The sequence below is a fragment of the Curcuma longa genome, chromosome 21 (assembly GCF_044706935.1).
Source record: "Curcuma longa cultivar G26 ecotype Majalengka, Jawa Barat chromosome 21, ITB_CL_G26_1.1, whole genome shotgun sequence".
In the NCBI taxonomy this organism is placed as follows: domain Eukaryota; kingdom Viridiplantae; phylum Streptophyta; class Magnoliopsida; order Zingiberales; family Zingiberaceae; genus Curcuma; species Curcuma longa.
The window spans coordinates 2,588,568-2,616,378 of NC_133881.1; the positions used below are offsets into that span (position 1 = coordinate 2,588,568).

Below are 27,811 nucleotides of genomic sequence, written 5' to 3' on the forward strand. Positions count from 1 at the left end.
GAGTCCATCATATTTTCTCAATTTCTCTTGAGGTTAAAAAAATAAAAACGAAATTTGTTAAATATTAATTTTTAAGTTTTTTTAATGATTTATTACTTTAAAATCATAGAATACATGAAAATAAAAACCCAAGCATAAAAATAATTACATAATGGATTGTTTGTTTGAAATAGTTTATCAATAGTTTAATAGAAGTCCCTCGTATTTTCTCTTAAACTTAAAAAAATTTTGAAATACATTTTTAAATACAAGAAATTGTAAAATAGCATAAAATGAATTTTTTAAACGTCTTTTTACATATTTTAGAATCTGAAAATCATGAAAAAAAATTCAAAAAGTATAAAAATCACTAAAAATTCTAAAAAAACAAGACGCAAACACCATTTAAATTATCTTTAAATATTGAAACCCTAATTGATTTCTTAAAATAAATTCCAAAAACATATTTTATATCTTGAGAAAAATCTTATTGATTTGGCAAATTCATAAATAGTTTTTGAAATAATGATGTCATTTTTTTAATCAATCAACTTCGATCATGTTAATTACCAAGATACACTAAAAAAATAATATTAATATTGCATTTGAAATTGTTTCATAAGACTTTTGCCTCTCAAAATTAATAAGTTGTAAAATGATTATTTTTAAACCCTTGAAAATCGAAAATAGATTTTTTTTTTCCCTTTGAGAATGAGACAATTGCATCCCTCCAATGCCAGCTAAAGCTTCAAACCTTTACTTGGTAAAGTTGCAATTTAATATATTTTTTCAGTCAAACTATTTTAAATACGTACAAAATAAACAGTAAATAAATAATGTAACTTGAAAATTTATCGTCTCTTTCTCTTATGAAATGACCACTCAAGCCCTCTTTAATCAATTTTATGTCCCATGCATGTTCTAATAAATAATAGGGATTTAAAAAAAAAAGGAAATAAAAAAAGCTTCACATCTGTCCTAAACCCTAAACCACAAATCCCAAACCCCAAATTCTAAACCCTACATATATATAGAACTTGTTCTATGATTATCTATAAACATAATCAAATCATTTAATTATCAAGTATTATCTTAAATTGAAATTCATCTGCTATAATTTGAGTATGATGGATCACACCAACGAGGTCTAAGTGGTTGAGCAAGCCCTAATTGCGAACACTCATTGAAAGCTTCCCAAGTATACAAGAACTCTATTGCCCTAATGCATATGCAATAATAATTCATAAAAGGTTGATACACACAAAGTTCTCATAATGTAAGATCTCGAGGAAAAATCGAACTATATAGAGTCTATTATACGTATAAGAGATTATTTTGATGATTCAAATACGTGATCACAAAGTCATATCTCTTTAGCACAGTAATAATTCACAAGAAATCAGAAAAACAAAGATAAATGAATAAGTAAAGGCTAAGCTTGTCATTTCATCAGATGCAGGGGAGCATGGAGTTCAATTATTCATGGCATATTTTCTTTTTATTTCAGAGAACCCTCGCGAGAGAGAGAGAGAGAGAGAGAGAGGGCTGACAAGTCCCAGAGGTGGCCTCAGTGATTTGTCACTGCTTCAGCGAACAGAAAAATACAGATAGGGCAAGATAGCAAGGAAGGAAGGGAGGCAGGGAGCTAGGAAGGAAGGAGATCAGAGTGATTACAGTATCAGATCCATTCTAATTTCCTTCACTTGTTGCTGAATTACTCGGTTTCTTATAAGCTGAGCTTGCTCATGGAGTGGAGAAGGTGGAGGAGATCTTACTCAGTCATCTTCTTCTGCTGCAGTCTTCTTTCCCTCTTTTATCTCACTGCTCTGCTCTCCAGTCATCACTCTTGTAGCCACAAAGGTGAGCAAGAGAGCTTCATATGGATTTCTGATCAATACTGAATTTTCTTTCTTCTCTGCTTTATAATTAATTACACCTTTCTGGAGCTTCTTTCTTCTCTACTAAAGTTAGGAAGATTGATTGATCATGCCTGTTTGATGATGATGATGATGAAGTTAATGAATCTGTGTCGTCGTTTTCACAGGCGTGGACAGTTTAATGATGGAGTCCTACTCTCAGTCTCAGGTGGCGCGGACGTCGCCGAGGCGGAGGAGGGTGGCGCTGGCCGGGGGCGGGCCTGGATCGTACCCGCCCCAGTGCGCGGGGAAGTGCGGCGCCTGCGCGCCGTGCCGCCCGGTGCACGTGGCGGTGCCGCCGGGGTGGTCGTCGTCGCCGGTGACCACGGAGTACTACCCGGAGGCGTGGCGGTGCAAGTGCGGCAACAAGCTCTACATGCCTTGACCGCCGGCAACTGCGATCGAATATTAATATTAATTCCACCACGTGCGCCGGAATCTCACCTTTCACCCTTCCCTCTCCTCCTCCTCCTCCGCCGCCGCCGCCGCCGCACGACGGCGACAGACGGATCGAGAAAGCAGCGACAGTATTAATGTTGAATTAATTCATGCAATAGCGAAGACGACGATCGAGATTGCAGTGGGAGAGCAGGCGTGCTGTGCAATTGTAGTGTGCGCTAGCTAATTAATTCTGTGTATAGAACAGAGTGCGTAGCTAGATGAGCAATCGATCTACGCCAAGAACAAAGAGAAATATGATCACTACTTCATCTTAATCTTATCATCAGTTGTTAGTGAGTGAGATATATAGACCAATTCGATCGATCCAATAATATTGATCTCTAAAATTACTTGTTTTATGACCAAATTAAATAAAATTGTCAATACAACACTTGATCATACATTAACATTGTGCCTACTTTTAAATTAACAACTCTTGACCTCTCGTTTTTATGTTTTATTTTTCTCTTTAATTTTTTGCCTTTTTCATTTCAGCGTGACTGTTTATTATGTATAGGAGAAGTACTTAATCCTAGGAAATCCAAATAAAATAATCAAATTAAGTTAAGTTTAAAATGAATCAAATCTTTGAAATGAATGTTAAATTTGGATTGGTTTTCTTTTAATGAGTTTGAACTTTATTCGGTTGGATGTTAACAAACTCCCAATTCAAATTTGTTTGATTTTTTAAAATTTTTATATTTTAAATTTATTTGATGGATTATTAAATTTAATAATATAAATTTATTTATTTATTTATTTTAAATTTTTTATTTATTTAATATGTTGATAAAAATTTTATTAATAAATATGATTTATAAATATTAATAAATTATATATATATATATATATATTCATTTATTTAATTTAATAAATTATTTAAATTTATTTCCAACATTCAAAATCTATCTACCGGTGCGCAGATTATGTCACGTGGAGATTGTGTCAGTGCCCATACGATAGATGACTTGCTGCATGTGCAATGCACCGCCATCGCCATGCCCCAGCAACTAAAGCCCATGCGATATTTGAGGTTGTGGAATATTTAAAAGATGGGTAGGCTCAAAGTATTTTATATTTTAATTTACAAAAGGATTTATTTATTTATTTTTTACATATTTGATCCGGTAAAGATATCTGACAATGACGTGAATATTTTATAAAGATGAGTTTAAAAAATATAGAAAAGTAGGATAAACATGATAATCAATTTAATCTTTAATTTCTTCGTGAACTTAAAAACTCGATATCTGGTTTCGGTGTCGGCATGATTCTTACCGCTCATGTCGATCTCTGCTCCAATTTTGACATATTTTTTGTAGCATGTGTTAATTTTCTATCTCAGTCTCAGTATATTTCTTGTATCATGTGCCGATCTCTTGTTCTTATCTATCTCGGCATGACTCCTATAGCTCGTGCCGATCTTCTGCTTCGGTTTCGGCATATTTCATACATCATGTGTCGACCTCCTGCTCCGCTCTCGATATGTTTCCTACAGCATATGTCGACCTCCTGCTTCGGTCTTGACATGCTTCCTACAACATGTGCTGACCTCCTTTTTCGATCTCGATATGCTTCCTACAGTATATGTCAACCTCCTGCTCCGGTCTCGGCATGTTTCTACAGCATGTGCTGACCTCCTGCTCCTGTTTTGGCATGCTTCCTACAGCATGTGCTGACCTCCTACTACAGTTTCAATATACCTCCTACATCATGTGCCGACCTCATACCTCAGTCACGCTCCTTGTGTTACATGCCGACCTCAGACCTCGATCTCGGTGCACTCCCTGCATGAACATTATGTGCCGACCTCATGACTCATTCTGGGCACGTTCACTGCATTACGTGTCGATCTCATGACTCGGTCTGGACGTGCTTCCTATATTACGTGTTGACCTCATGACTCAATTTGAGCATGTTTCCTGCATTACGTGCCTACCTCATAACTCGGTCTGAGCATGCTTCCTGCATTATGTACCGACCTTAGACCTCAGTCTCAACACACTTCCTGCATAACGTCATGGCCTCATGACTCCGTCTGGGCACGCTTCATACATTACGTGCTGATCTCACGACTCGATATCAGCATACTTTCTATATCAGGGGTCGATCTCGAGCACGGGATTCTTATTTGGAGATATGGTCATCCCGTCTAAATCGGAGAACACAGAACCGGAAGTAGGAACGTATTTTCAAATATATATATAAACGGACGGAATCTTTCTAGAACATAACATGTATGACAGAATATTTTTCAAACGGATGCTAATATCTCGGAGATCAACCACTATAAAAAGGTAATCCATGTCCGTGGGTACTGGTGCACATACATCTACCCTAATTCTCTCAAGCCATTAAACTCTTTTCTCACATCAAACCCTAACTTGAGTGTTAGAGTTACTTATCGGGATCCATCCCGATACTATTCTAATCCTCTTTTTGAGTATTTTGTAGGTTTCTTTCTTCTCCGTTCGCAATCACATCTTAGAAGCATGCATGTCGACGATCTTTATATCAGTGTTGAAATTATCCACAGTGTTGATCAAAATAATATTTTTTTCTTCTTCCAATATTTCTGTGTCCAGTCCAGATGACTTTGCCCAATCTTTTTGTCCAATTGGATGTTAATTATTCTAGTACACTAATAAGTATTGAGTACTTTAATTTTGATAAAAACCACTCATCTTCAACTTTTTTTTTTTAAAATGTAATATTGTAAGCGTGGTTAATATATGCATTTTCCCCACACAACATTAAGCACGATCTCTCTCTCTTTTTCTTTTTTTTTTGGAGTTATATAATTTGCATGTATTTTTACACACACATTCATTTTTCTTATCTGAACTAAACCGAACAAAGGCAATAAAAAAAAATAAAAAAATAAACTACTTTCATCTAAAAATCATTGATGAACAAAAGATTTAATAACTACCAATAGATTAAAATTATATTCAGTTGACTATTGGTTGAGGGCGAAAACGGATCTTAAGAATTAAAGTGAATCTGGGTTTGGTGGGTTATTGGCTGATGAAAAACCTACGGAAGTATGTATTCAGTTGACTATGTTGAGCGGATAAGAAAGTGAAATGGTGGGTTATTTTGAAAACCCTATAGTATGTAGGTTGATGCGACGGATAAGGAGACCTACGTGTGGATCAAGTCAAAAGTCAAGAGGAGGTAGAGATTAAAGTGGTCAGTGATTACTTTCATTCGGCCATTCAACTCTTTCAATTTGGTTATCTGAATCCTCCGACTTGGATAACTAGATTCTTTCAATTTGGTCAGATTCTTTCAATTTGACCATCCGATTTCTTCAACGGTCAATCTCGACCATCCTTTGACTTGGTCCATCATACTCCCTTAGCTAATTGGTCATCCAACTCCATCAAGTTGGTCCATCAAATTCCCTTAGCTCAGCCATCCGACTCTTTTGAATCGGCCATCCAACTACCCAACTCGATCATCATCCGACTTAGTCCACTAGACTCTTTTAGCTCGATTACTCTTGATTGAGATTTACATCCATGTGGCTTATCATGTTGTTCTTTCAAGAGAATGTGAATAATATAACTATTACTCTCAAAAGACATAGACAACATAACTGTTTCTCTTGGACGACGAAGGTAACATAGCCATTTCTCTTGGAAGACGTAGATAAATATATGAGTGATATAAAGGCACTGCTACAACCCTTTAGAAGGTAGTCTATTTCTATAAGAGTGGGACATGCCAAAAATAGACATTCAAACTCTTCATCACAAAAGCATTAGCATTAGAGTTATCATGGTCACCATAAAAGCTATCCTCAAATCTCAGAATAGTTTACTTAGCTTTGTGCGTAGGTTTATGAGGACGAAAGCTATCGAGCAAGACTCTTGTACGGTTACTGTTCTGGCCTCTAATAAATAAAATAACATAATAATCATCATAATCAAAATACTAATTAATAAATAAGTTTATCTTTAAACATAGTTAATTAAACATGTTTATTTTGTACATTACTATCAAACAGCGAATGCTGGCTGATCATTCAGGAACACCCACAGTTATCAATAGCTAGGGTTTCACTAAATTGAATCCTTCATGCAGGATTCAAACATTCTTTATCTCAAAGGAATCAGAAACTTAATTTTCTTCAACATGCAAAAGTTTGAATCGGATTGTCACTCAAGAAGAAAGAAACACTCATTTGAAAGTTACTCGAGGATTTCTGAAGTATCAGAGCAATTGAAGTTCTGAAGAAGAAGAAGAAGAAGAAGAAGAAGAAGAACTCTAAGAAACTTTACAGTGAGAAAGTTTCTTCCATCGTGATCAACAATTCAACCTTTTATTTGAAAAAAAAACCAAACAAACTCAAAATGTGTTCATGAATTGCCAAAAATCACAAAACCAGACAGTAAAACTAAAAATCTCTGAAACAAAACAAAACAAAACAAAACTCCAGTCTCTGATGCCATGAACCTTGTACATCAGGTAAACTGTGCATGATGGAGAAGATGGGCACATGAAGAACAAGCTCTTCCTCTTCGACTCTCCATCAGCATGCAATGCACGTGCCCTGCTTCTCCATCCTGCACACCTCACCAAGAACAGTAGCAACAGAAAACACAAAGAACAGCAGACGAGCCATGATCCACCAGCTACCCTCCTCTCCTCCTCTCTTTTCCCCTGCACTTATAGTTTATTTGGTCTGATTGGTGCAGAGTCATAAAGGACTCGGAGGGCACCAACCCAACAAGAAGGGTAGGCCCCAGCCCTGCACACTTACTGTGCCAACCAATTGATGGTTGGATCCATTTCTTTGAATTCAAGCCACAAGGAAAGTAGTAGTATTCTGCAAAGAAGATGCCATGCACGAGCTCTGCTGAACTCAGACATGGCTACCTAACGTCTAGTGGAATTAGCTCCTTTTTCTTTTCTTTTCTTTCATTTGTATTTAACCTCAATTGCTAATGTCGAAGGTTTCTAAAAGTCTGCTTACTTGCAGGGGCAACAACAAAAAGTGATCTCTCGAGTTTTCTCTAGATAGATAAACAAGTAAAACCTCCCTGGTAGGAAACAAAAGCAGAGTTTTATAAATGAAGGAGACAGAGGAGAGCAGGGTGAGAGAGCGAGATGTGCATGGTGGAATTAACTGCTGCAGCAGAGGAGCAAATAACAATCAGATGTTGATCTGTGTGAATTGAATAGCGAAGAGGCAGATTCACCAAGCTACTTCTCGAGACATAAAGGTGCCAACAAAATGACAGCCATGAAGGCTAATTAATGACCCTGGAAACTAAAGGCAGGGCAGGACAGGACCACCTCCATCTCTGTGCTTCTGTCTACCTAATGGTACTCTTCTGTCCTCCTCTTTAGACAAAGGTTTATGAAACTTGAGCTGGATCGTGTCTTTTTTTTTTGCTTCGACAGTGCAGAATTTGAGCAGGATGTTGGGGAGCTGGCTTGCAATTTCTCAGTTTTTGGCATGTTCGAATTGTCTCTGAGTCAGGATCCTGAGTCATTCAGGACTGGCGCCATGTTCAAGTCATCAAGTGTGTGCTGGCAAGTGGTGTGTGAGGTACCAAGGAGATGAAAGGAAAGTCAGAGAAGAAGAAGAGAAGAAGAGAAGAAAGGCGAAAACTAAGCCGTCTTGTTGCAGAAGTTCAGACGCGCAAAAGGCCTCGTCAGAAAGTTTCTTGGCAAAAAATTAAACTAAAAGGGTGTTTTTAAAAATATATATATTTTCCTTTTAAAATTTATAAAAGCAACTTTAAAATGATATAACTTTATTAATAAAAACATTACTGCAATTTTGACTATGAAGAGTCATTTATTATTTTTATTTTAAAAAGGGGAGTTTGAGGATATGAATAATTAAGAATGACTTGAATTATCCTTGATTAATTTTAGAGTTAAATGATTTTATTTTTGATAAAATTAGAGTTTATATACGCTCAGGAATTGACTTCTTGTATATTTAATTTTTAAATTCATGCCCTCCATAATAGTATAGTGGTAAAGTGTTAAATGATTTATTTAAATATTTATAATTTCAATTTCAATTATAGTGTACTGTAAAATATTTTATTTCATATCTAATATGTTAAAATTTGGGCCAAAATTATTGGACCGAAGTAGGACAAACGGCAGATAATAAAACAAAATATACGTTCATCATTAATTTTTAACATTATTGGAGGTGAATGATATAAAAAAATCAACAATAATTTTTTTTTAAAAATAGTTTTTTTATCTCTTAAATAATCGAAGGAATAAATAAGATATAAATCATGCTCTTATTAACATATTATAGTGAAAGATGGAATTCGTCATCCTATCAACCTCACATAGTTTGCTCCATGACTATATGTGAGGAGATAAATCAAAAAGTTATAATTAACTGCTATGGAAAAGAATATTACTTTAGTTTCATCGAGATTCGATCTATATCAACTATAGTAAGTCCATCCTATAATGACTAGTTCAATCATGCCTCGAGAGTATGTTCTTATTAATACATTTTAACAAAATATAGAATTCATAACACCAGCGGTTTTACGTGATTGATTTCATGACCATCTATAATGAGATAAATTGGAAAGCTGTAGTTGACCACTTCGTAAAGGGCATTATCTTGACTTTATCAAAATTTAATATTTTTTTACTTTAATAAATCTATCCTATAATAATCAATTTAACTATGTTCCAAAGTGCCCTCGTTTACACATGACCTATCTCTATTTGGTCATGCACTTAAAATTATAGTCTTTTATTGATCTAACCTTTTTGATAAATATATATTTTTTGTTTTTAGGAATTGTAATGAGGACCAATCAGAACACTCGAGAATGGAGTCATGCCTGGATCCGTACAATCATTGAAGGGATCACTTAATTAAAGTGTTGGGTACAAATTAAACTTCAATTCCCAAAGTTAATCCCTTTTTTAATTATCAAAAGAATCTCCAAACTTAAGCGTTTTCTAAATTATTCTTATAAAATTAGTTTAATGAAAAAATGGAAAATAATTACGTTTATGAAAAAAAATATTTAATAAACTCCTTTTTTAAAAAAGCGTCTCAAAAAAATTCCTTCTAGAATTTTCTTTTTTTGAAATGGAGACTACTCTTTTTCAACGAATGAAATCCCCCCTGAAAAGGAAACCCCAAAAAATTCAAAAGAAAAAAAAACACAGGAAAAAGGTCTCTCCCTCTCTCTCTCTCTCTCCCCGTTGGCGAGCGTAGTTCGGCGGCAGCGGAGGAGCTTCAGAGGCGGCACGGCGCCGGCGAGAAAAGGCTCGATTCTGAGGTCTCAGCTTACTGCTCTCCGTGATCTGTTCGTGGTGGTGTTCCGGCGAGATGCCGACGATTCGGTACGAGATAAGGAACGAGTACGGACTGGCGGATCCGGAGCTCCACCGGGCCGCGGACAAGGATGACCCCGAGGCCATCCTCGAAGGGGTCGCCATGGCTGGCCTCGCTGGCGTACTGCGACAGCTCGGGGATCTCGCGGAGTAAGTTGCTTACGCCTCGCTGCTTCTCGCGTTTTGTGTTGTTATTCTTTTCCCCCGTGCCTCAATGGCGATGAAATTTCGGGCTTTAGGATGAATGTGTGTGTGTGAGTTTGGCATGCAATGTTATTACTACTGCTTATGGGTGTCATATCTGAGTACTTGAGCTGCTAGACTAGGGTTTGCGTGTCTACGTCAAATGTCAATTCTTTGGTTGAAAAGAAAAATGGCCACGTAAATTCGGATTTTACATATAATATTGCTCTTGTTTCATTAGATAGTTCAGGAAAGCAATGCTCTGTGGTTATTCGAAGAGTATGATTCAGAGTGTCTAGAATTGTTATGTTGCGTCTGAATTCAGAGACGATAGTCACGATATGAAGAAACAGATTAGATGGAAAACAATTACTAGATGACTGATGGAGGAGTTACGGAAATGGTTTATGCAACGGTCGTACTCAAGTGGTAAGTTCTCAAGTAGAAAGTTATCATAAAGAATCCAGGCGGAAATGTAAAGGACAATGAAGATGAATAGTTGCTGCATTTTTTCCTACTAGATTGCACTAATTGGTTCTGTTGTGTGGACGTGGCGTATCTTAAACTAGTGTAGTTGTAGAATTTTTGCTATAGAAATTTCTTCAGCTTGACTACAAGTAAGGTTGTTTCTGATGCTTGAAATGTATTCGAGACTATGGATTGGGATTGATTCTTGGTTGACTTTTAGTCAATTTTGCATCTGGTTTCTCTTTCAATTTCATTTCTTTCAGTTTTGTTTATCTTTTCAATCAATGAACATGGTGAATTCTTCCCTTCTTCTAAAAGAATATATATATATATATATATATATATATAGTTGCTGGATTATGGTTTGCTTGGTATTTTGACACAATGCTTTTTTAGTTTTAGTTTGCAAAATGGCTTATCACATTGTTCAAATCATTGATATAATTTCCTTCAGCAGAATAAAAACAATGGACCAACGGCAAGAAGAGAAGCGAATGCGTACCTGTATATGAAAATGGGCTGTTGCCACCTTTCTCAAGAGAAGTTAGATTTTTAAATCCAAAAAATGCAAATAAATAAATAATAAATTACAGGGAGAGGATGGAGGCATCAAATACTTTTATTGATGAAAAATGACCAAGCAGTTTTTTTTGCTCATTTCATATTCATTCTTGATCATAATATTTTGAAAATTTTAATACAATCTTTAATTTTTTCCTTGGTGTTCGTGCTAGATTCCACTCTTGTACTTGTGGTGACATTATTTGATTTATTGCAAGATGTTGAGTTGGAATATCAATTAAATGAGTCATCTACTGATCAAATTTTCAACTCACTTATGATACATGATAAATATTCCTTGTGCAGAAAGAGAAACCTAATTTAGCGATGTTCATGATATAAACCTAATTTAGCAAACATGCAATTTTATGGAAACAAACTCATAGCGATTGTTCTTCATTAACTTCTCAATATTTGCTCTTTTATATACATCAACTTTAATTGATTCCTTTCCTTGGAATTTTACTGTTTAATATGACACACCCATTATCTTTGAGATAGTTTCTTGCATAGTGATGCCATTCGATTGGTTGTGGCTGCTATATGTTTCTACATATTCTGGGAATAACTCGTGTGTCTTGGTGAAATATTGCAATTTTTGTCAAGATTTATCACAGTATGGATCTTGTAAATAGGTTTGCTGCAGAAATATTCCACGACTTGCATGGAGAGGTTATGGGTACTGCTGCTAGAGGGCATGGGTTGATGCTTCGAGTCCAGCAACTTGAGGCAGATTTCCCAGCAGTTGAGAAGGCTATTTTCTCTCAGTCTAGTCATTCAGGGTTTTCATACAGCGATGGTCAGTATGCATTTTAACTTTTTCCCTTAAGAAATTCAAATTCAATCTTTTAAATCACTTGTTTAGTTCCAGTTCCCTGGTAAATGAACTGGTTTTGTTCTAATAAATTTGTTGCATCAAGAAAAATGGTTAAACTTGGATCAACAATGGAAAAGTTATTTAGCTAATTCTTTTAAGTTACTTCTTTTGTTCTAGTTCTTCCTGGGTGAAGCAATTGGTTTTGCCATTCAGTAAATTCATTGCATCAAGACAAATGTTAAGCTTGTATCAACTGGGGACAGAGTATTTTAGGTAGTTCTTCAACAGATAATCTTGTAACAACATAGATAGTCCATCTTGAAAAATGTTCTTTATGAGACCTTAATTTTGTATGCTGACAACATTGCTAGGATGTCAAATGCAAGTTATATTTCACTTTGAAAATTGATGGGCAATCTAGTACTCTCTAAAGGGATTGGAACATTCTTTTTCCAAATTTGAGCTTTATCTTTCTTACAAGAAGGAATTATCTTTTACGAACCCCCAATTAGAGAAGAAAGCTATTCCATATCCTTATCTTCCCTGTTTCCAAATAATCACCTGCCACACTTCCTTTCGTCTGTTCAATCAAACAAAATAAGATTGCCACTAGAGTAAACAATTCCATAGTCTTGTCTTACTTGCTGTCTTCACCACTTGTGAAGACAAACAAAGAACTATAAGATATAAATTTCTTGCAAGATAATACTTGAAAATATTTTAAAATTCTTGTGTAATGCACATCTAATTTCTGGTGATAAAATGTTATCTAGAACTCTGGAAAAATGAATGAATAATGATTGTGATGTAGATCATCTATTTTCTTGAACCAAAGGTTTAGCAATAAAGTCTTTGTGTATATCAATGAAAAAACTTAAGCATAAAGGAATGATTCATGCAATGTGGCTCACCTATTTGTTTGTACCATGCAATTTTAGAAGAACTGGATGGCATATACTTGGATATTAATGTTGTTTCCTAATGCTTCTATTGTTGCCTCTTTTTCTTCTTGAAGTTATTCATCTAATCATCAGCAGGTATTGATTGGCACTCTAACTTTCATCTGGATCAGAACATCATCACTCAAGGGGATATGCCACGTTTTATCTTGGATTTGTATGAAGAATGCCGTGGGCCACCTCGGTTATTCATACTAGATAAGTATGATATGGAGGCTGATATATAGCTCAGAATTTTGAATTTGTGCTGTACTAAATTGCCTATTTCCTTCAGGTTTGATACTGCTGGTGCAGGAGCTTGTTTGAAGAGGTACTCAGATCCATCTTTCTTTAAAACAGAATTAGTTTCCTCTAGCTTGATGGAAGCAGAGAAACCAAGAGAGAAAAAATCTCGGAGGACTAGGGTAAGACATCTTGAAGGAACACATTATTTTTGTTTTAGTCCTTTTTTACAATAACTAAATATCCTCTTCTTTGACTTGTACAACTACATTCTAACATGTCTCTTTAAAAGCCAACCCTATCTGCTGAAAAAAATATCTTCACTTTTTTAGAATGTTAAGAATTGTACTCAGCATTGACAGAAGTTAACCTGGCTTTCTTTTCTTGCCAGAAAATCGGGTCACATTGGAAGAATGGTCCAACGCCAGAGTCTTTATTGTCACCACGTGCAAATACAGAGTAAGTTTGATCAGCACTAACAGTTTGATCCAGATATATAAATCAGCACCAGTTCTGAATCTTGTTCTCTCTCCTTCTGTTGGTCACCTATAGTTCAAAGCCAGCAATTTCAGTTCAGGTTGCTGATAAGTCTGCTACCAGATTTGTGAGGTTGAAATCAAGCAATTTGGATGATACCAATGAAAGCAAAGTGAGTGGCTTAAGGAAGCATCTTCTTCAACTGCATTTGGACGAACCAAAAATTGCTTTTGACACTTCTCAAAGTTCTTCAAATTTAAATTCAAATCTAATTGATTCGTGTGCACCAACTTCTCTAACACACGATACAGCTATGAATATGTCAGAAAATCATTCTCTAGTAGGAGATTCATGTCCTACCATGAACAGTAATGAAGAATCGACTAGGATCACAGCATATGAACTAGATGGCTGGAAGACGGAAGCTAAAGAACTTTCAGAATCAGCGCATAGGCCAATAGTGGGTGTACCTAATACACAGAGAGGATATAATCTTGTGGACAGTATGGAAAACTCAGCTGATTCTGACATTAAGTCGGAAAGCAGTGCCTATGACAATGAACTTAGTGATATAGTGAGAAGCACATCTCAGAGGGTGGTAGATCATAAGTTAGTGAGGGCTGAACTTCAGTTAGAAGGCAGTACTGATGGCTACAGGACTGAAGACATTGGTAGCGAGCAAGAAAATTTCATGGATGCGCCCAACAGCATAGAATCAGAAGTTGAAACAGATTTAATAAATAAAGGTATACCAGATATTGGTGCTTTGAAAAAGCAAGGTCAGGAGATAGACACTTACGCTAGTGAAAGACTAGAGGAGACGCACACTCTGATATCGGAACATGATTATACTGGGCCAGTAAGATCTAACAGTATGCTAATCAGTGGAATGACAAATCATACTAGTAACTTAGATGAAGTATTTACAAATCAAGAAGCAGAGGAAACCCAGGAGTGCACTTTGCCACATGGGGAGGTTGCTAACTCAGCTAATTTAGTCTCTGATGAAGGCAGCAATAAGGAGGCATTTGATGATCCCACGTTGCAACCAAAAGAAATCATAAGGGAAAACTGGGATTCTTATGATACTGACCCTGTTTCTGATTTCATAAATATTAATCCTGAAGAAAGTTCTGCACCCTGTTTAATTCCTGGTAACAAAAGTACCTCAGCCATTAACGATGCCCAATTAGAATCTAATGAGATTGCCAAATGCTCCAATGGTAGTTTTATCTTTCAACTTATTATATAAAAACTGTGTGCCTGTTTTTCTCTAACAACTCTTAACATTTTTTTGCCGATTTTGTTCAATATGACAGGTCCACCTTATCCAGATCCATGTTTATTTGAGAGAACTCGTCCAGAAGGTCATGTGGATGAAGACATACATATGGTTGATCAGCTATCCTGTCTATTAACTAGAAGCACTTTGGTGGAAGACCTTGAGAGTGAAGATTCATTCTCCATGACCACAATAGAAGAGATTCAAGTTCCAGTGGATCAAGAAATAAAAAATTTTGCCTCCAAAGATGCAGCAAACACTTCAATTCGAAGAAGCATCTCGCCAGTTGGCTCAGCTTTTGTTCCTGACATCAGCAAGGATGTTTTACAGTGTGGCGAATTAATAGCAGATGTGGATGGCTCTCATCATCTTGAAGAACTACCAAGTGATGCATCTGTTTGTATGGAAGGAACTGATGATCTAGCACAATACCATAGTACTGAAAACTCTATTATTGGATGTGATTCTGTGCTGCTAATTTCAGAAGAGGTGAAATCCAGTCTTGACTTGTCTGATGAAATTTCCAAAACAAAGCAGGAGAGCGTTGTTCTAAAAGATCCTCTTCAGTATGATAAAGTTATCCTTCAAACCTCAACTACAAACATAGGAAACTCCCTGCAGACAGTGAATCGACATGCAGAAACATGCCCAACTCAAAACATATCACCTCCAGCTCATGTTATTTCCACCATCAGCATTGCTGATTGTGCAACAGAAATACAATCTGTGCTTGCAGTTGAAAACATAAAAGCTAGCATTGAGAGTGGTGATGATGGGGTAAAAAGCAATTTCTCGATGCCCACAATATTGCAACCCCAGTTTGACTATTTTTCTGGCACAGGGGAACCCTTGGAATCTCCCAAGATGAACTTGGGAGAGGAATTCCAAGACTCCTTTGATGTGAACAATGAAGAGAAGACACCTTTATGTTCTTCTAGTGAAGTGTTTTCTGAGAGTGTCAGTAATTCCATCATGCTTGATGATAATTTAAAATTCTCAAAGGAGTTTTATCTAGACAGATTGCAGGATGATGTTGAAATGCCTGAACAAATTACTGTTCACAAAAACTTGACAGATGAAACTCTTGCATCCAATGATGAAGCTAATAACAAAGAACCTTACTGGGTGCATACAGAAGAAGCACTAGACCAGCATCAGCAGTTGCTAGAAGATAGTAATGATCTTGCATCCTTTTGTGGGCATCAACCAATAAACCATGAAATTTATTCTATGAACACGGTGGAATTTTTAAATTTTCAAAGCACTCTGTACATGGAAGATTCTCCAGGATTAGATCCAACTGCTTCATCCTCTGGTTTGCCTGTGAATAATTCATCTAATGCAAATGATCCTTGGTTACTTGGTGATATTCATGAAACTATGCCAGGCGGGCATGGGCATGTGAAAGCAGATCCTGTTCTTGATGATCCATATCTAAATTATGATGCACAAAGTAAACATTCTGATTCAAAATGTTTAGCACAAGGTGAACGTGAAAGTGTACAAGGAGATATGTCCCTGCCAACCAACTCAATCTTTGATTTTGTAAGTTTATCTGAAGAAATTTCTGCCATACCGACTGGCAATGGAGATGTATCTACCTTGCAAGCTAGCAATGGAGATGTCTCTACCTTGCAAGTTAGCGATGGAGATGTCTCTGCCTTGCAAGCTAGCAAAGAAATTGCCTCTGTCTCACAAGCTAGCAATGAAGTCATCTCTAGCTTACAAATTAGTGACCAAGAATTCTATTACTTTCAAGATAGAAAAGAACTCTATGAAGCTAGCAATCGTGATGTCTCTACCTTACAAGCTAGTGATGAAGAAGTATCTACCTCACAAACTAGCAAAGAAGTTGTCTCTATCTTTCAAGCTAGCAATGAAAGAGTTTTGCCTTTACAAGTTTGCAATGCAGAATTCTCTACCTTCCAAGCTAGAAATGAAGATTTCTGTACCTTAGAAGCTAGGAATAAAGAATCAGGATCCTTACATCAAAAAGATGAATGCCTTGAACTGGAAATTCCAATTGACTATATTGAATTGGAAGCTAAACCATCAGAAGGACCTGAACCAAATTATCGTGCCGTAACAAACAATGTGTTACTCCATATGCCAACATCAAATACAAATGAGACTGCAAAAATGGATTCACAAACTCTAGTTTCATCTGAGTGGAATTCAGAAATTTCTGCACATCATACAGCTTATGATATCTCCGATATGGCATTCTATCCCTTGTCAGGCTCTGATCTGAGTGCTTTTGAGAGTACATCCAGAATATCACACCAGTCTCAGGAAGGCAATTCAAATTCTTCCTTTCCTTCACAGAATCATGAAGAAACACCACCATTACCCCCACTTCCACCTCTCGAATGGAGATCTCAAAAGCTGTCTTGTCTGTTGCCCGACCAAAATTCAATTCTAGCTTTACCTAGGGGAAACTTTTTTATGTCGTCATCAGACAGCACTACAGAAAATCCATATCTCACCTCATCAATTAGTTTGTCTCAACTACCACCAATTGTTGCTGATTACAGCAATCAACCTGATTTCCTGTCTCCAATAGGGAACATTGCAGATTCATCACCAGTGTCTTTGTTCGTAGCATCATCTTTGGAATGTGAGAAGAATCAACATGCTTCTGATGCATATGAAACAGTAAAGTTACCTCTAGAAGATTCATTGCTGATATCAGAAAGCCTATCATTTCAGAATTTCCCATTGCAGAAAGATAGAATTCAGCCTTTGGTGGAGAAAAGATCACAGATTGGTGAATTTTGGACAGATTTAGAATCAGAGAAATCTGGTTATTCCAATGGTAGGCATCTACATTTGGAGAATGAAGTGGTTCAGTCTCAGAGCCCTTCCTTGGTTGAAACTAGTTACTTGGATGAGAACCATCATATTCTGTCACTCTCTTCAGAACTAGACAAGCCCCAGCATGGTTATGTGTATTCTTTGGAAAGGAGCCATCCAACTCTATTTGCTTTTGTACCTACCAAAGAAGGCGAACTGTTTGGTATTAACCCTCGCTCCATTCGTAATCGCCCTAGAAATCCATTGATTGATGCTGTTGTTGCTCATGATAGAAGCAAGGTAAAGAACATGTAGTCTACTTGGTTTAATGCTCAAGTTCTAACCATTTAATTCTCTCATGTTTGTCCACTGTCCTGCAGTTGAGAAAGGTGCCAGAGATGGCTAGGCCTTCTGATGAGTCCAAGGCAGATCAAATGGATACATTGCTAGAGTCCAATATTTTGCAGCTGAGGAAAGTATTGGAGCTCGCTAAACCTTCTGACAAACCTAAATCAGAGGAGAAAGATACATTATTAGAGCAGATAAGAAACAAGGTTGGTGTGCTTTCATAAACTATTGGCAACATAATCATGTTGCATCTCTTCCTGATTGAAACTTGGGCAAACTTTTTTTTCAGTCATACAGTCTGAAGCCAGCAACTGTTCTTTCAAAGCCAAACCACAAGAGTGATTCAACGAACATTAGAGTTGCCGCCATCTTAGAGAAAGCACATGCAGTTCGCCAGGTTAGTCTTGAAATTGACATTGTTCTCGGGTTACTAGCTTCTTGATTGCCCTTCTGCTTAACATCTGCTCTTTGGACAGGCAATGACTGGAAGCGATGAAGATGATTGTGAAGATAATTGGAGTGACTGCTGAAATGTTGAGCACAAATTAGTTTGTGGTAAATTTAAAGCTGTCCCAAGTCTGCTTAAGCTAAAAGAAAAAAGAAACAAAGTGCAGTGCAGATAGGAAAGCCACTTGTTAACCTAAGCATCCTGTACAGTGTGATTATCTTTTTCCCTTCTTTTTCATCCCTTGTTCGATATGTATTCTATTAATATAATTAGATTATCTTATAGCTGTTAAAGCTCTACCTAAGAGCGAGCAAATAGAATTAAGGTTGAATTCTGTTTGATCGTATCATGTAACATATCTATCCAGAGCAATATTATGTAGAGGAAACACGTTTTCTTGTGTTGATAATTCTTCTGGCTTGAACCCTTGAACATTTTAAATGTTGGTCCAAAAGACCAAATCCTTGTGTATAGTTGACTTTTGACTACAAGCATTAGGCCATGTTTGATTCATGTAATGTTTTATTTCACATGGTAATACATTCTTAAGTACATGCTTTCATTAAAAGAATCTTGTTAAGTTAACGAAATACTATGTGACTTGTTACCTAAACACTACATAGAATTAATTAAGATCATATGATATATGTTTCTTCGTATTTCTTAAAATAAATTTTAATACGTAATTTTATCTTGTGTTTATTTATACAAACTAATAATTATTAATATTCAGACTTTAAAAAGTGAAAATGTCGAAATCACTCTGCTGTCTGAAAAAAAAACAGTTTTCGTACGTCGTTGAGATTTTAAATTTATTCTGTTTTTTTCCCTTTGGTTAAGTGCATGGAAATGAAAATAAAAATAAAAAGAAAAAAGAAATAGGTAAATTGGGTTAAATAAAAGCCTACTCAATTCTTCACGATCAGTGGAAAACACCTCCTTAATCCTCTTCCCGATTTTAATTCAACAGAAAACACCATAATTATTATTTTTCAAAAAAAAAACTTGGTGATTTTGTTTTAAAAGAATCAAATCTGGTACAAAACAATCTCACGCATTAAAAGCGCATTGATACATCATCAAAGAGTGAAGATAAAAAATGATAATCAAGGGCAGTAACAAAATCTTCTTTTGGTCAGAGAGGAAACAAGACGAGCATCACAGGACGACACACAAAAGAAACTACATGTTACTGGCAACAAATACAATTTCTCTAGTCTTCAGATGTTCAGTTCCACTCTTTTTTTCCCCTTTCTTATCCACGTCAATGGACCAAAATTTACTTGGCGAAAATAGTCTCGCAGTGTCGAAACTTTTCAAGCAAAACAAGACATGTATCCAGTCCATGCTTGAATCCAGTTTTGTTCGAAATTCTCCAGCTTGTGGATTTGATGGGATCTGAAAAGTATGGCAAAATGGAGGAAATAGCAAATCAAATACTCAAACACACAAGTATCTGATTACATTACGACACTATTTACTGGTACAAGCAACCATGTTCCTTTGTACTCTAATAGAAAAAAAAAAAAGAATGATGCTTCAGTTTATTGAGATTCTAAACAAAAGGCTGAAACTCAGATGATAATGGTGAGATGCAAAGCAGCTAATGAATGCTCATCAAATCAAATTCTTTAAGACAAACTGCCTGGTGGCTTATGAATGCTCCATCTTTCAGCAAACAAATAATGGTGAGATGCAATGCAAATCAAATTCTTTTAGGCAACAATAACCAAACAAAAAAAAAAAACACAAATCGTAAGTGCTTTCAATTTTGTAACACAAGGAAAGGATAAACGTAAGGTCCTGCAAATTAATCAGGGGTAAGAATGGACATCTTAACATGCTTCCTTTTTTATTTATCTTAAATCGGTGCTAAGAATGACCATCAATCCATGTTTATATAACTATTTGAGATCAACAAAGGGATTTTATTCCCTGGCTGTCTATTTAAGACTATCATTAATAGAATTCAAATTATTTAAATCAATGTTATACTACATTTTAAAACACAGGCCAACTAATTATTCAAATTATTTGGCTTATGAAACACAGGCCAAATCTTAGCTCATGTATCCATCATTACACTAGAAAAGTAATAATTATAAAGACAAATTAAGGGACAATTTGAAGGATCCAAGAAACAGATGAATAACCAGAAACCTCAGGCCCTTGAAACAAAAGAACATCACTAAAAAAAGAGCAATAGAGTTGTTGTATAGTTGCTTGATAGTTTGTTATAGCCTTCAAAGTGAGCTTAGTCATGAATAATGTATGTTAAAGTTTCATTCTGAATTTGATTTTCAGAATTTAGTCATGAATAATTATTTTAACACTTTCATTTTGACTTTCTAAAGTTCCATAACTCAACTGACAAAATTAGTAGGATTATTAAGATATCATGCTCAACCCATGATAATTAGTTTGGAACAAATAGTAACTTTTCTATGGTTACCACCATTTCACCTACTTAACAGTTATATATTCCAACTATTGTGCTCTGACCTATGTGATGCCTTGTGTATCTATATTTGGGTTCTACTTGAATCCTAGCTTAGAGTACGACAATTATTTCCTCTCTAAGTTGTACAGTCACATCTTCTATTCTAGTTGATTTGACTCATCTAACTTTATAATTAGGTTGCCTTTAACTATGCCTATATCTTCTTAAATCTATTTTTCCAACTTTATTATCTACTGAAGCTACATCTAGTTGTTCCTAAGTGGTTTTTAAACTTATTAGTATCACATACATCTATCTAGCATACCTTGCAATGATACACACCAAAAGTAAGTCCCACCATATTGAGATACCTGGAATTAGGTACTCTTCAACAGGTTGATGACAACTTCATATCAGCATGTATATCAACTTCCATGATATAGAGTTTAACATGAACACAATAACAAGAAAGACAACAAAGATGAAGTTGCAATATCAAAATGAAGAATACAGTTACAAGAAAGATACTCATTACACTGGGAGATAGGATTAAATATCCAGCTGAAGAATGAAAAACAAGGAAAAGCAACACAAGAGAACTAGAATCCAAAATTTTCTTCCAGAAAAGACAGTTCCATTACAAAAATAGGCTATAGATACTCAATTCAACAAAACTAAGAATCTAATGAAAGCTCCATGAAGTGTGATCATAAATTACCATACAGAAACATTTCAAGATTCTCAGTCTAACCCTTCCATTCTGCTTTTTCTTTTCAACTCAGAAACCCGAGTTTTCCTGTAAGTATAAAAATATTACCTTTAAGCAAAGGTATCTCCATCAGAACAACTACATGCTAATCAAATGTATCAAAAGTAAATGTGTATTAGGTAAAAGAAAACAATGCATTGGCAGGGATGAAATCTTACATGAGTGTTTAAAATGATAAAAACAAGAAAGCTATCACAGCACAAAAAGAACGTTGGTGACATTGACCACATCCAGCAACATGAAATCTATATCATATTAATATAAGTGAAAACAAGGGAAACTATGAAAGCAATAGGTAAACAACCATGACATTTTCGCAATCCCAGAATATTGAATTGACAACATGATCTTGTTACCACCAATTTCCTTTGTAAGCATTGGAGATAGGAAAATGGCATGTAATTATAATTGCCTCTTTAGGGCTACTCATTAATATCGGAATCTTCTTGTGGATTAGTAAGCCATCTATCAACTATACTAAGTTGAAAACAAAGAGACCTCCCCTTTAGCTATACAAATTGGAGGAACGGCTAGAATATCACCACTACAAGGCAATCTAAGTGACATGAATTTTCTATAGATGCATTATCCAACTCAGGCATCCTTTCTTTACCTATCATAACTCATCGATATATCTTGAAATCACAAAACTAGCATCATCAATCTGATCTTTACTTAATTAAACATCAGCTAATATGCTGAAACAATCGTGTCAATAATCAACTTGCACTATAGACAGAAACATAAACTACTGAGGCTGCTAGTTTAGAATCAAGATCTATAGTCTGAGCGAAATAAGATATGAGAATTAACTAGAATGCACTCGTTCTCACATGGAACAGCAAATTCAAAATTTTCAGTCTGGCAGAAAGAAGCAGCTCAATGTATTAAACTAGCAAACAAATTTGACCTGCTCAAGAATCTTAGCTGAACTCTCATCCACGACTTTAGCCAAACTTTCCAGCTTAAGCATCATCTTTTCGTACAAATCTTCCAATCCTGAGGTATACTCTGTGGCCACAGACCCTACCAGCCTCCCCAATCTATCCACCTCAAACCCTACTGTAGAAACATCTAGCTGTTGCTGCTCTCTTGTTAACTGCCGGAGTTGGTTCAAGCTCTCCCCTTCCCTCTTGTTCCCTTCGTTGGATCCCCTTGGATGGCAAGGCATCCATGGCAGCCCAGACTGTGCAGAGAAAGAATTGTACTGCGCCCTAAATGACGGCCCTAGATTCACGATCTTCATAGATGTCGGCTCGAGCACACCCCTGCCGGCCCTTGGACGGAACACGAAGGCCCTGTACTCGTGGGTGTGAATCGCTTGATTACCAGAGGCGGAGGAGGACAAAAGGAGGAAGATGGAAGGTCGACGGAGGACATCGCGGCATCCCAGAGACGATCCGGTCAGCGGCACGTCTTGGGCAGCATCAATAGAGGATAGGGTTTTGAACATGGAGAAGGAAACAGCGCGCTCCCTCATGGAGAGGCGCAGTGGGGATTGGCGGCGGCCGGAGAACCATCCGAGGCAGGATGCATCAGGATGGACGGAAGACGCAAGGACGCTTTGAATGTAGGGGAGATCGATCCGGCCGAGGGCATCGTAGAAGGAGAACGGCGAGGGGAGGAAGAGATGCCCGGTGACAGTGGCATCTAGGGGATAGTTCGAGGCGCCGTCGGAGTCCTCGGCGGGAGCAGAAGAGCCGATATCATAGTCGTCAAGCGGCTCAGGAGGGGGGAGGCGGGTAACGTGGCCAAAGAGGAGGCCGTCGATGTCGCCGGGGGCGGAAGCGAAGCGTTGGATGATGGAGGCGAGGGCAGGGCCGGAGATGGAGATCTGGGAGAGAATCTGGGGGCCTTCGCCGTCGGTGGCGGCGGCGACGGTGGCGGCCATGGTGGTCGGGGAGGAAATCTGTCACTGCGATGGGGGCGGCGATATCGATCTGAAACTCCGTGGGTAGGTGTCCATTTGAAACAGTGTTTCAATTTATCATATAATTAATAGTGTTCCTAAAATTTCAAATAATAAGAAAATTATGTGTTTTTTTTTTCATTTTACACGTCAATTTATATTCTTTTTGAGCAGAAGTGATTAATAATAATAATAATATAATTTTAAGAATATTTTTTTGAAAGGAAAATAAATTAAACTTGAATTTTAAAATCATTTCAAAAAATATTAGAGAAATGCAAATCGAACATAGATTCTTAATAAGTTAACAACTTTTAAATCCGAATTTATTAGTTATTACTCACGTTTTACTTCGCCTTTTAAAATCAAATGAAAATAATATTAAAAAATAAAATACTTTTTTAAATCTTTTCTTTTTCTCTAGATTTTGTAACTATAAAGAAAACTAGAAAAGGGAAAAAAATAATATCCGAAAAAATCTTCCTTGGATTTTTATATACACAAATTAAAGCTTCTTTTGATGATTATCGCATCAACCGACTTTAGCTCAGTTGGTAGAGCGGAGGACTGTAGTTGTACGTTGCAGATGATCCTTAGGTCGCTGGTTCGAATCCGGCAAGTCGGATTTTAATTTTTTATGCGTTAGTTAATATTTGCTTAAAATATCTAAACGTATTTGGAAGGTTATTGGAGTTTAATTATGTTTTTTTAACAATTCAAAAAGTTTGGGTTCAAAACTGTAAGGTGAATGCCGTTTGTCCAAATTTTGAATTCAACTATATCTATCCATTTTATTTAAATTTTAGATGCACTAAAAAATATTCATACAATAGTGTTAGATATTAATTTTGATCAAAGGCTACTACACCCCTCAAATTTAGACAAATTTATTTTTTTGACGATTTTTAGACAATTTTTAACTATATATATATAGTTAAAAATTAGGATTTAATAGTTATCTAACCATATTTCTAATGTAACCAAATGATTAAAAAAACTATAAAACATTTTGAGCATATATTTAGCACTTTTAATGTAACCAAAATTATTAATCAAAATTAACATATGACTAAAATTGCAATATAAATTTAGTAGTTTTGATCATATGTTTAACAATTTTAACTAAAACCGTTATCTAAGTAGATTCAATCAAAATTGATAGTTTAACGAAGACATTCGGTCATTTTCATTCATAAATCTCTGCTTTAAATAAATTCATTTTAGGCTAAAACTTCAATATGATTATTTTTTATATTTTTAAATTTATATTTAAAAGAATATAATTTTAATATTTTTTAAAAAATAATTCATTTAATTATTTTTAAAATTTTTATAGAATTGTTATACTTTTTTGTAAAAACATATTTTTAATACTTTTTAGTAAACTGTTATATGAGTTTATTCACCATCTTATCTTTTTAAAATATACAGTAAATTTAAAATAGTATAAATTTAACAGAAAATATTAGATAAGGACTCCGTTCAATTTTTGCCCAAAATAAATAAATAAACAAACAAAAACCGGCATAACTAAACACTATCTGTCAAATCTAAAGTCAACGCCTAAACAGCGATCGCCGTTGACAAATTAACCGACAAGGCATATCTCCAGGTAACGACCATCCTTCTTACGCCCGACCGCACCTCCTCCTCCATTCCCTCTTCGTCCGGCGACGTACGCCGAGATGGTGATTCTTAACACGATGTATAATCTCCAGTACGACGACAACATCCTGATGGATGGCTCTTGGAGGACCAATGGGATCGATATTTTTGACTTATTTCGCCACAAGTTGACGCTTATAATCATCCAAAACCTACTCATTCTGATCACCACCCACTCCGTCGCCTACCTCCTCAAGCCCTTCCGCCAACCGCGAATTCTCGCAGAGTTGATTGTAATCGCCAACTCTGATTTAGTCATTTGATTTAACAATTGATTTGAGAATTTTAATGTTGTTTTTTTTTTTGATGATTTCGTGTGCTCTAGGGTGCTATACTATTGAGTCCGACGATCATCGGAAGGCTGGCTTTCAGCAGCGCGTCGGCGCCGACGGCGAAGACGCTCTACGATTTAGTCTTCCCGGAGATGAGCTTTTCGATGGTGGAGATTTTTGGCTTCTTGGGGCTCATCTACTACGTCTTCCTCGTCGCCATGCGGCTCGATACCACGGTGGTCAGGAAAATGTATAGGAAGGTGTTTCCCGTCGCCGCCGCCACCGTCCTCCTCCCTCTCCTCGCCGTCCTCGTCGCGGTAGTTATCTTCCGTCTTCCTGCCCCCTCCCACGCGGAGCAGGCCACGTTCGCCCCCGTCCTCGGCTTCGCGCTATCTGTCCCTGCCTTCCCCGTCATGGCGCGCCTCCTCGACGAGGTCAAGGTCCCCTTCGGGGAGGTCGGACAGGTAGTGCTCCCGGCTGCCGTGGTGGGCGACGTATTCTCGTGGATCGCCCTCGCGGTGTGCTTCGCCTTCGTCGGGCCTGCAGACGAGGCCCTCGCGCCGCTGTGGATGGTCCTCGCCGGCGCGTGCCTGGTGGCGGTGTGCGTGTGGATTATCAGGCCGCTGCTGGTGTGGCTAGGCCGGAAGACGTCGGCAGCTGATCCCGTGAACATCGAATTCATGGGATTGGTGGTCGCGTTGGTGCCGCCGGCAGCGCTGTCGGCGGCGGCCATCGGCTTCCACCCTGCCTTGGGCGCACTCGTGCTGGGGCTGGCGGTGCCCAAGGGGTCTCTCACGGCGGCGCTGACGCAGCGACTCGAGAACTACGTCATCATTGCTCTGCTTCCTTTCACCATCATCAGCAGCGCCCACGCGACCGACGTCATGGCCATCGTGACGAGGCAAGGGGACGAGCCAGAGAACTACGCGCTACGTTTGGCTGGCGTCATGGTGGTGGGAACGCTGGCAAAGCTGGCGGCGGCCGTGGCCGTGTCGCCTCTGTTTTCTCTGCCGCGAACAGAGAGTTTGTCGATCGGTGTCTTAATGAACACGATCGGTCCCATGGAGATTATAATCCTAAACATCGGCAAGGATCGGAAGGTGCACGGCATTAATTTCTCAAAATTACAGTGTATAGAACAATTTGCACCTAAAAATTAACTTCTCTCTGGAAATGGAATCAGATCTTTAATGCGAAAATACGCGGAGTGCTTTTAGTTGCGTCGGTGATCAGCACGGCGATGGTGAGGCCGGTCTTGACCGCGCTCGAAGGGCGCAAGCTCCGCCGCCCGCCTGCACCGGCGTACAAGAAGCGCAATTTGCAACTCTCCGGGTTGGAGTCAGACCTGCGCGTCGTGGCCTGCGTCCACACCATCCGGAACGCCCCTTCCATCACTGGCCTCCTCCACCTCGCCGACCACTTCCCGCTCTCAGTCTGTGCCGTTCACCTCGCCCAACTCACCGGCCTCGCCCCTCCGATGCTCATCGTCCATGACTCCGTTGACTGCAACTGCCCGCTTCCCGCCCTGGACGACGTTTCCACCGTGACGTCCTCTGCGGCGCCGGACAACAAAGTAGACTCGCAGCCCATCATTTCCGCTTTCGAGAGGTTCCAGCAACGATCCACGAACGTCGAGGTCTCATCGCTCACCGCTGTCTCCGAGTACTTCTCCATGCCTGACCACGTCCGTAGCATCGCTGAGGGTTACCGGGCCACCCTCATCGTCGTCCCCTTCCACCGACTGCTGACCGTCGACGGCGAGATGGAGGACATCAACCCCTATGTGCGCGCCGTCAACCAGGGCATCCTCGCCGGCGCGCCTTGCTCCGTCGCGATCCTCGTCGACCGCGGTCAACGGGTCGGCCACGAGTCCCAGCTCGCCGGCAACGTGGCGCTCCTCTTCTTCGGTGGGCCCGACGACCGCGAAGCGCTCCTTTGCGCCAGCCGCTTCGCGAAGCGGCCGGGGGTCCACCTCACGGTGGTGCGATTCGCGATCGACGACCAGCAATCACACGCGGCGGCCAAGGGAGACGCCGGGGATATCGGGTGCGAGGGTGGAGCGCCGAATCGACGACGAGTACGTAAGGGAGTTCAGGCGGCAGTTCGCAAGCCACGCGGCGGTGACGTACACAGAGACGGCGGTGCAGGACTGCGAGGGGACGGTGGCGGCCATCAGGGAGATGGGAGGGGAGCACGACATGTACGTGGTGGGGAGGGAGGCGGGGGGAGAGTCGGCGGCGGAGCTGGGGGAGGGTCTGTGGAACTTCGTGGATTCGAGGGAGCTGGGGCCGATTGGGGACTTGTTGGTGTCGGCGGAATTCTCAGCGGCGGCGTCGGTTCTCGAGGTGCAGCAGTACGTGGGTGAGCAGCAGAGCGCGCGGGACATGGATGAGGCGTCGAGCCGGAGGAAGAGATTGAGGGTGGGCGGGTATGGCTCAAAGCGCAGGTAATCGAGTAACTTCGATAGAGAAGAAGAGTTCTAAATTATTTTGTTCTTTTTTCATGCAAATATTATTAT

The 27,811-nt window shown here is 38.4% G+C and overlaps 4 protein-coding genes, 1 long non-coding RNA gene and 1 other non-coding gene across 6 annotated transcripts; 4 read left to right on the forward strand and 2 right to left on the reverse strand.

Annotated features, from left to right (window-relative positions):
- The first annotated feature begins 1,551 nt into the window (after positions 1–1,551).
- On the forward strand, positions 1,552–2,289 carry LOC141815654 (uncharacterized). The gene is made up of 2 exons (XM_074703608.1): positions 1,552–1,839; positions 2,024–2,289. The coding sequence occupies exons 1-2, from the start codon at positions 1,725–1,727 to the stop codon at positions 2,278–2,280; spliced, it is 372 nt and encodes a 123-aa protein (XP_074559709.1). The 5' UTR covers positions 1,552–1,724; the 3' UTR covers positions 2,281–2,289.
- Positions 2,290–9,660: 7,371 nt separating this feature from the next.
- Positions 9,661–18,582, forward strand: LOC141815523 (uncharacterized). The gene is made up of 10 exons (XM_074703469.1): positions 9,661–9,830; positions 11,528–11,691; positions 12,747–12,870; positions 12,943–13,072; positions 13,282–13,349; positions 13,443–14,590; positions 14,687–17,742; positions 17,823–17,996; positions 18,080–18,187; positions 18,267–18,582. The coding sequence occupies exons 1-10, from the start codon at positions 9,676–9,678 to the stop codon at positions 18,318–18,320; spliced, it is 5,181 nt and encodes a 1,726-aa protein (XP_074559570.1). The 5' UTR covers positions 9,661–9,675; the 3' UTR covers positions 18,321–18,582.
- Positions 18,583–19,310: 728 nt separating this feature from the next.
- LOC141815347 (uncharacterized) lies at positions 19,311–21,472 on the reverse strand. The gene is made up of 2 exons (XR_012600539.1): positions 21,397–21,472; positions 19,311–19,636 (listed from the first exon to the last, which is right to left on the reverse strand). It is a non-coding gene; the product is annotated as an uncharacterized LOC141815347 (long non-coding RNA).
- Positions 21,473–22,247: 775 nt separating this feature from the next.
- On the reverse strand, positions 22,248–23,384 carry LOC141815345 (uncharacterized). The gene has a single exon (XM_074703288.1). It carries the CDS (start codon positions 23,336–23,338, stop codon positions 22,340–22,342), a length of 999 nt encoding a protein of 332 aa, XP_074559389.1. The 5' UTR covers positions 23,339–23,384; the 3' UTR covers positions 22,248–22,339.
- Positions 23,385–23,892: 508 nt separating this feature from the next.
- On the forward strand, positions 23,893–23,981 carry TRNAY-GUA (transfer RNA tyrosine (anticodon GUA)). The gene is given in 2 exon segments: positions 23,893–23,929; positions 23,946–23,981. It is a non-coding gene; the product is annotated as a tRNA-Tyr (tRNA).
- Positions 23,982–25,041: 1,060 nt separating this feature from the next.
- Positions 25,042–27,743, forward strand: LOC141814486 (cation/H(+) antiporter 15-like). The gene is made up of 4 exons (XM_074702445.1): positions 25,042–25,254; positions 25,347–26,393; positions 26,477–27,339; positions 27,389–27,743. Exons 1-4 carry the CDS (start codon positions 25,042–25,044, stop codon positions 27,741–27,743), a joined length of 2,478 nt encoding a protein of 825 aa, XP_074558546.1.
- The last annotated feature ends 68 nt before the right edge of the window (positions 27,744–27,811 follow it).

Bases quoted from the DNA above. Each gene is read 5' to 3' on its own strand.
- LOC141815654 (XM_074703608.1), top strand. From the start codon at position 1,725: ATGGAGTGGAGAAGGTGGAGGAGATCTTACTCAGTCATCTTCTTCTGC. The intron at 1,840-2,023 runs GTGAGCAAGAGA...TCGTTTTCACAG, and splicing joins TCACTCTTGTAGCCACAAAG to GCGTGGACAGTTTAATGATG.
- LOC141815523 (XM_074703469.1), top strand. From the start codon at position 9,676: ATGCCGACGATTCGGTACGAGATAAGGAACGAGTACGGACTGGCGGAT. The intron at 14,591-14,686 runs GTAGTTTTATCT...TCAATATGACAG, and splicing joins GATTGCCAAATGCTCCAATG to GTCCACCTTATCCAGATCCA. The intron at 17,997-18,079 runs GTTGGTGTGCTT...CTTTTTTTTCAG, and splicing joins TAGAGCAGATAAGAAACAAG to TCATACAGTCTGAAGCCAGC.
- LOC141815345 (XM_074703288.1), bottom strand. From the start codon at position 23,338: ATGGCCGCCACCGTCGCCGCCGCCACCGACGGCGAAGGCCCCCAGATT.
- LOC141814486 (XM_074702445.1), top strand. From the start codon at position 25,042: ATGGTGATTCTTAACACGATGTATAATCTCCAGTACGACGACAACATC. The intron at 25,255-25,346 runs GTAATCGCCAAC...CGTGTGCTCTAG, and splicing joins GAATTCTCGCAGAGTTGATT to GGTGCTATACTATTGAGTCC. The intron at 27,340-27,388 runs GTGCGAGGGTGG...AAGGGAGTTCAG, and splicing joins GGAGACGCCGGGGATATCGG to GCGGCAGTTCGCAAGCCACG.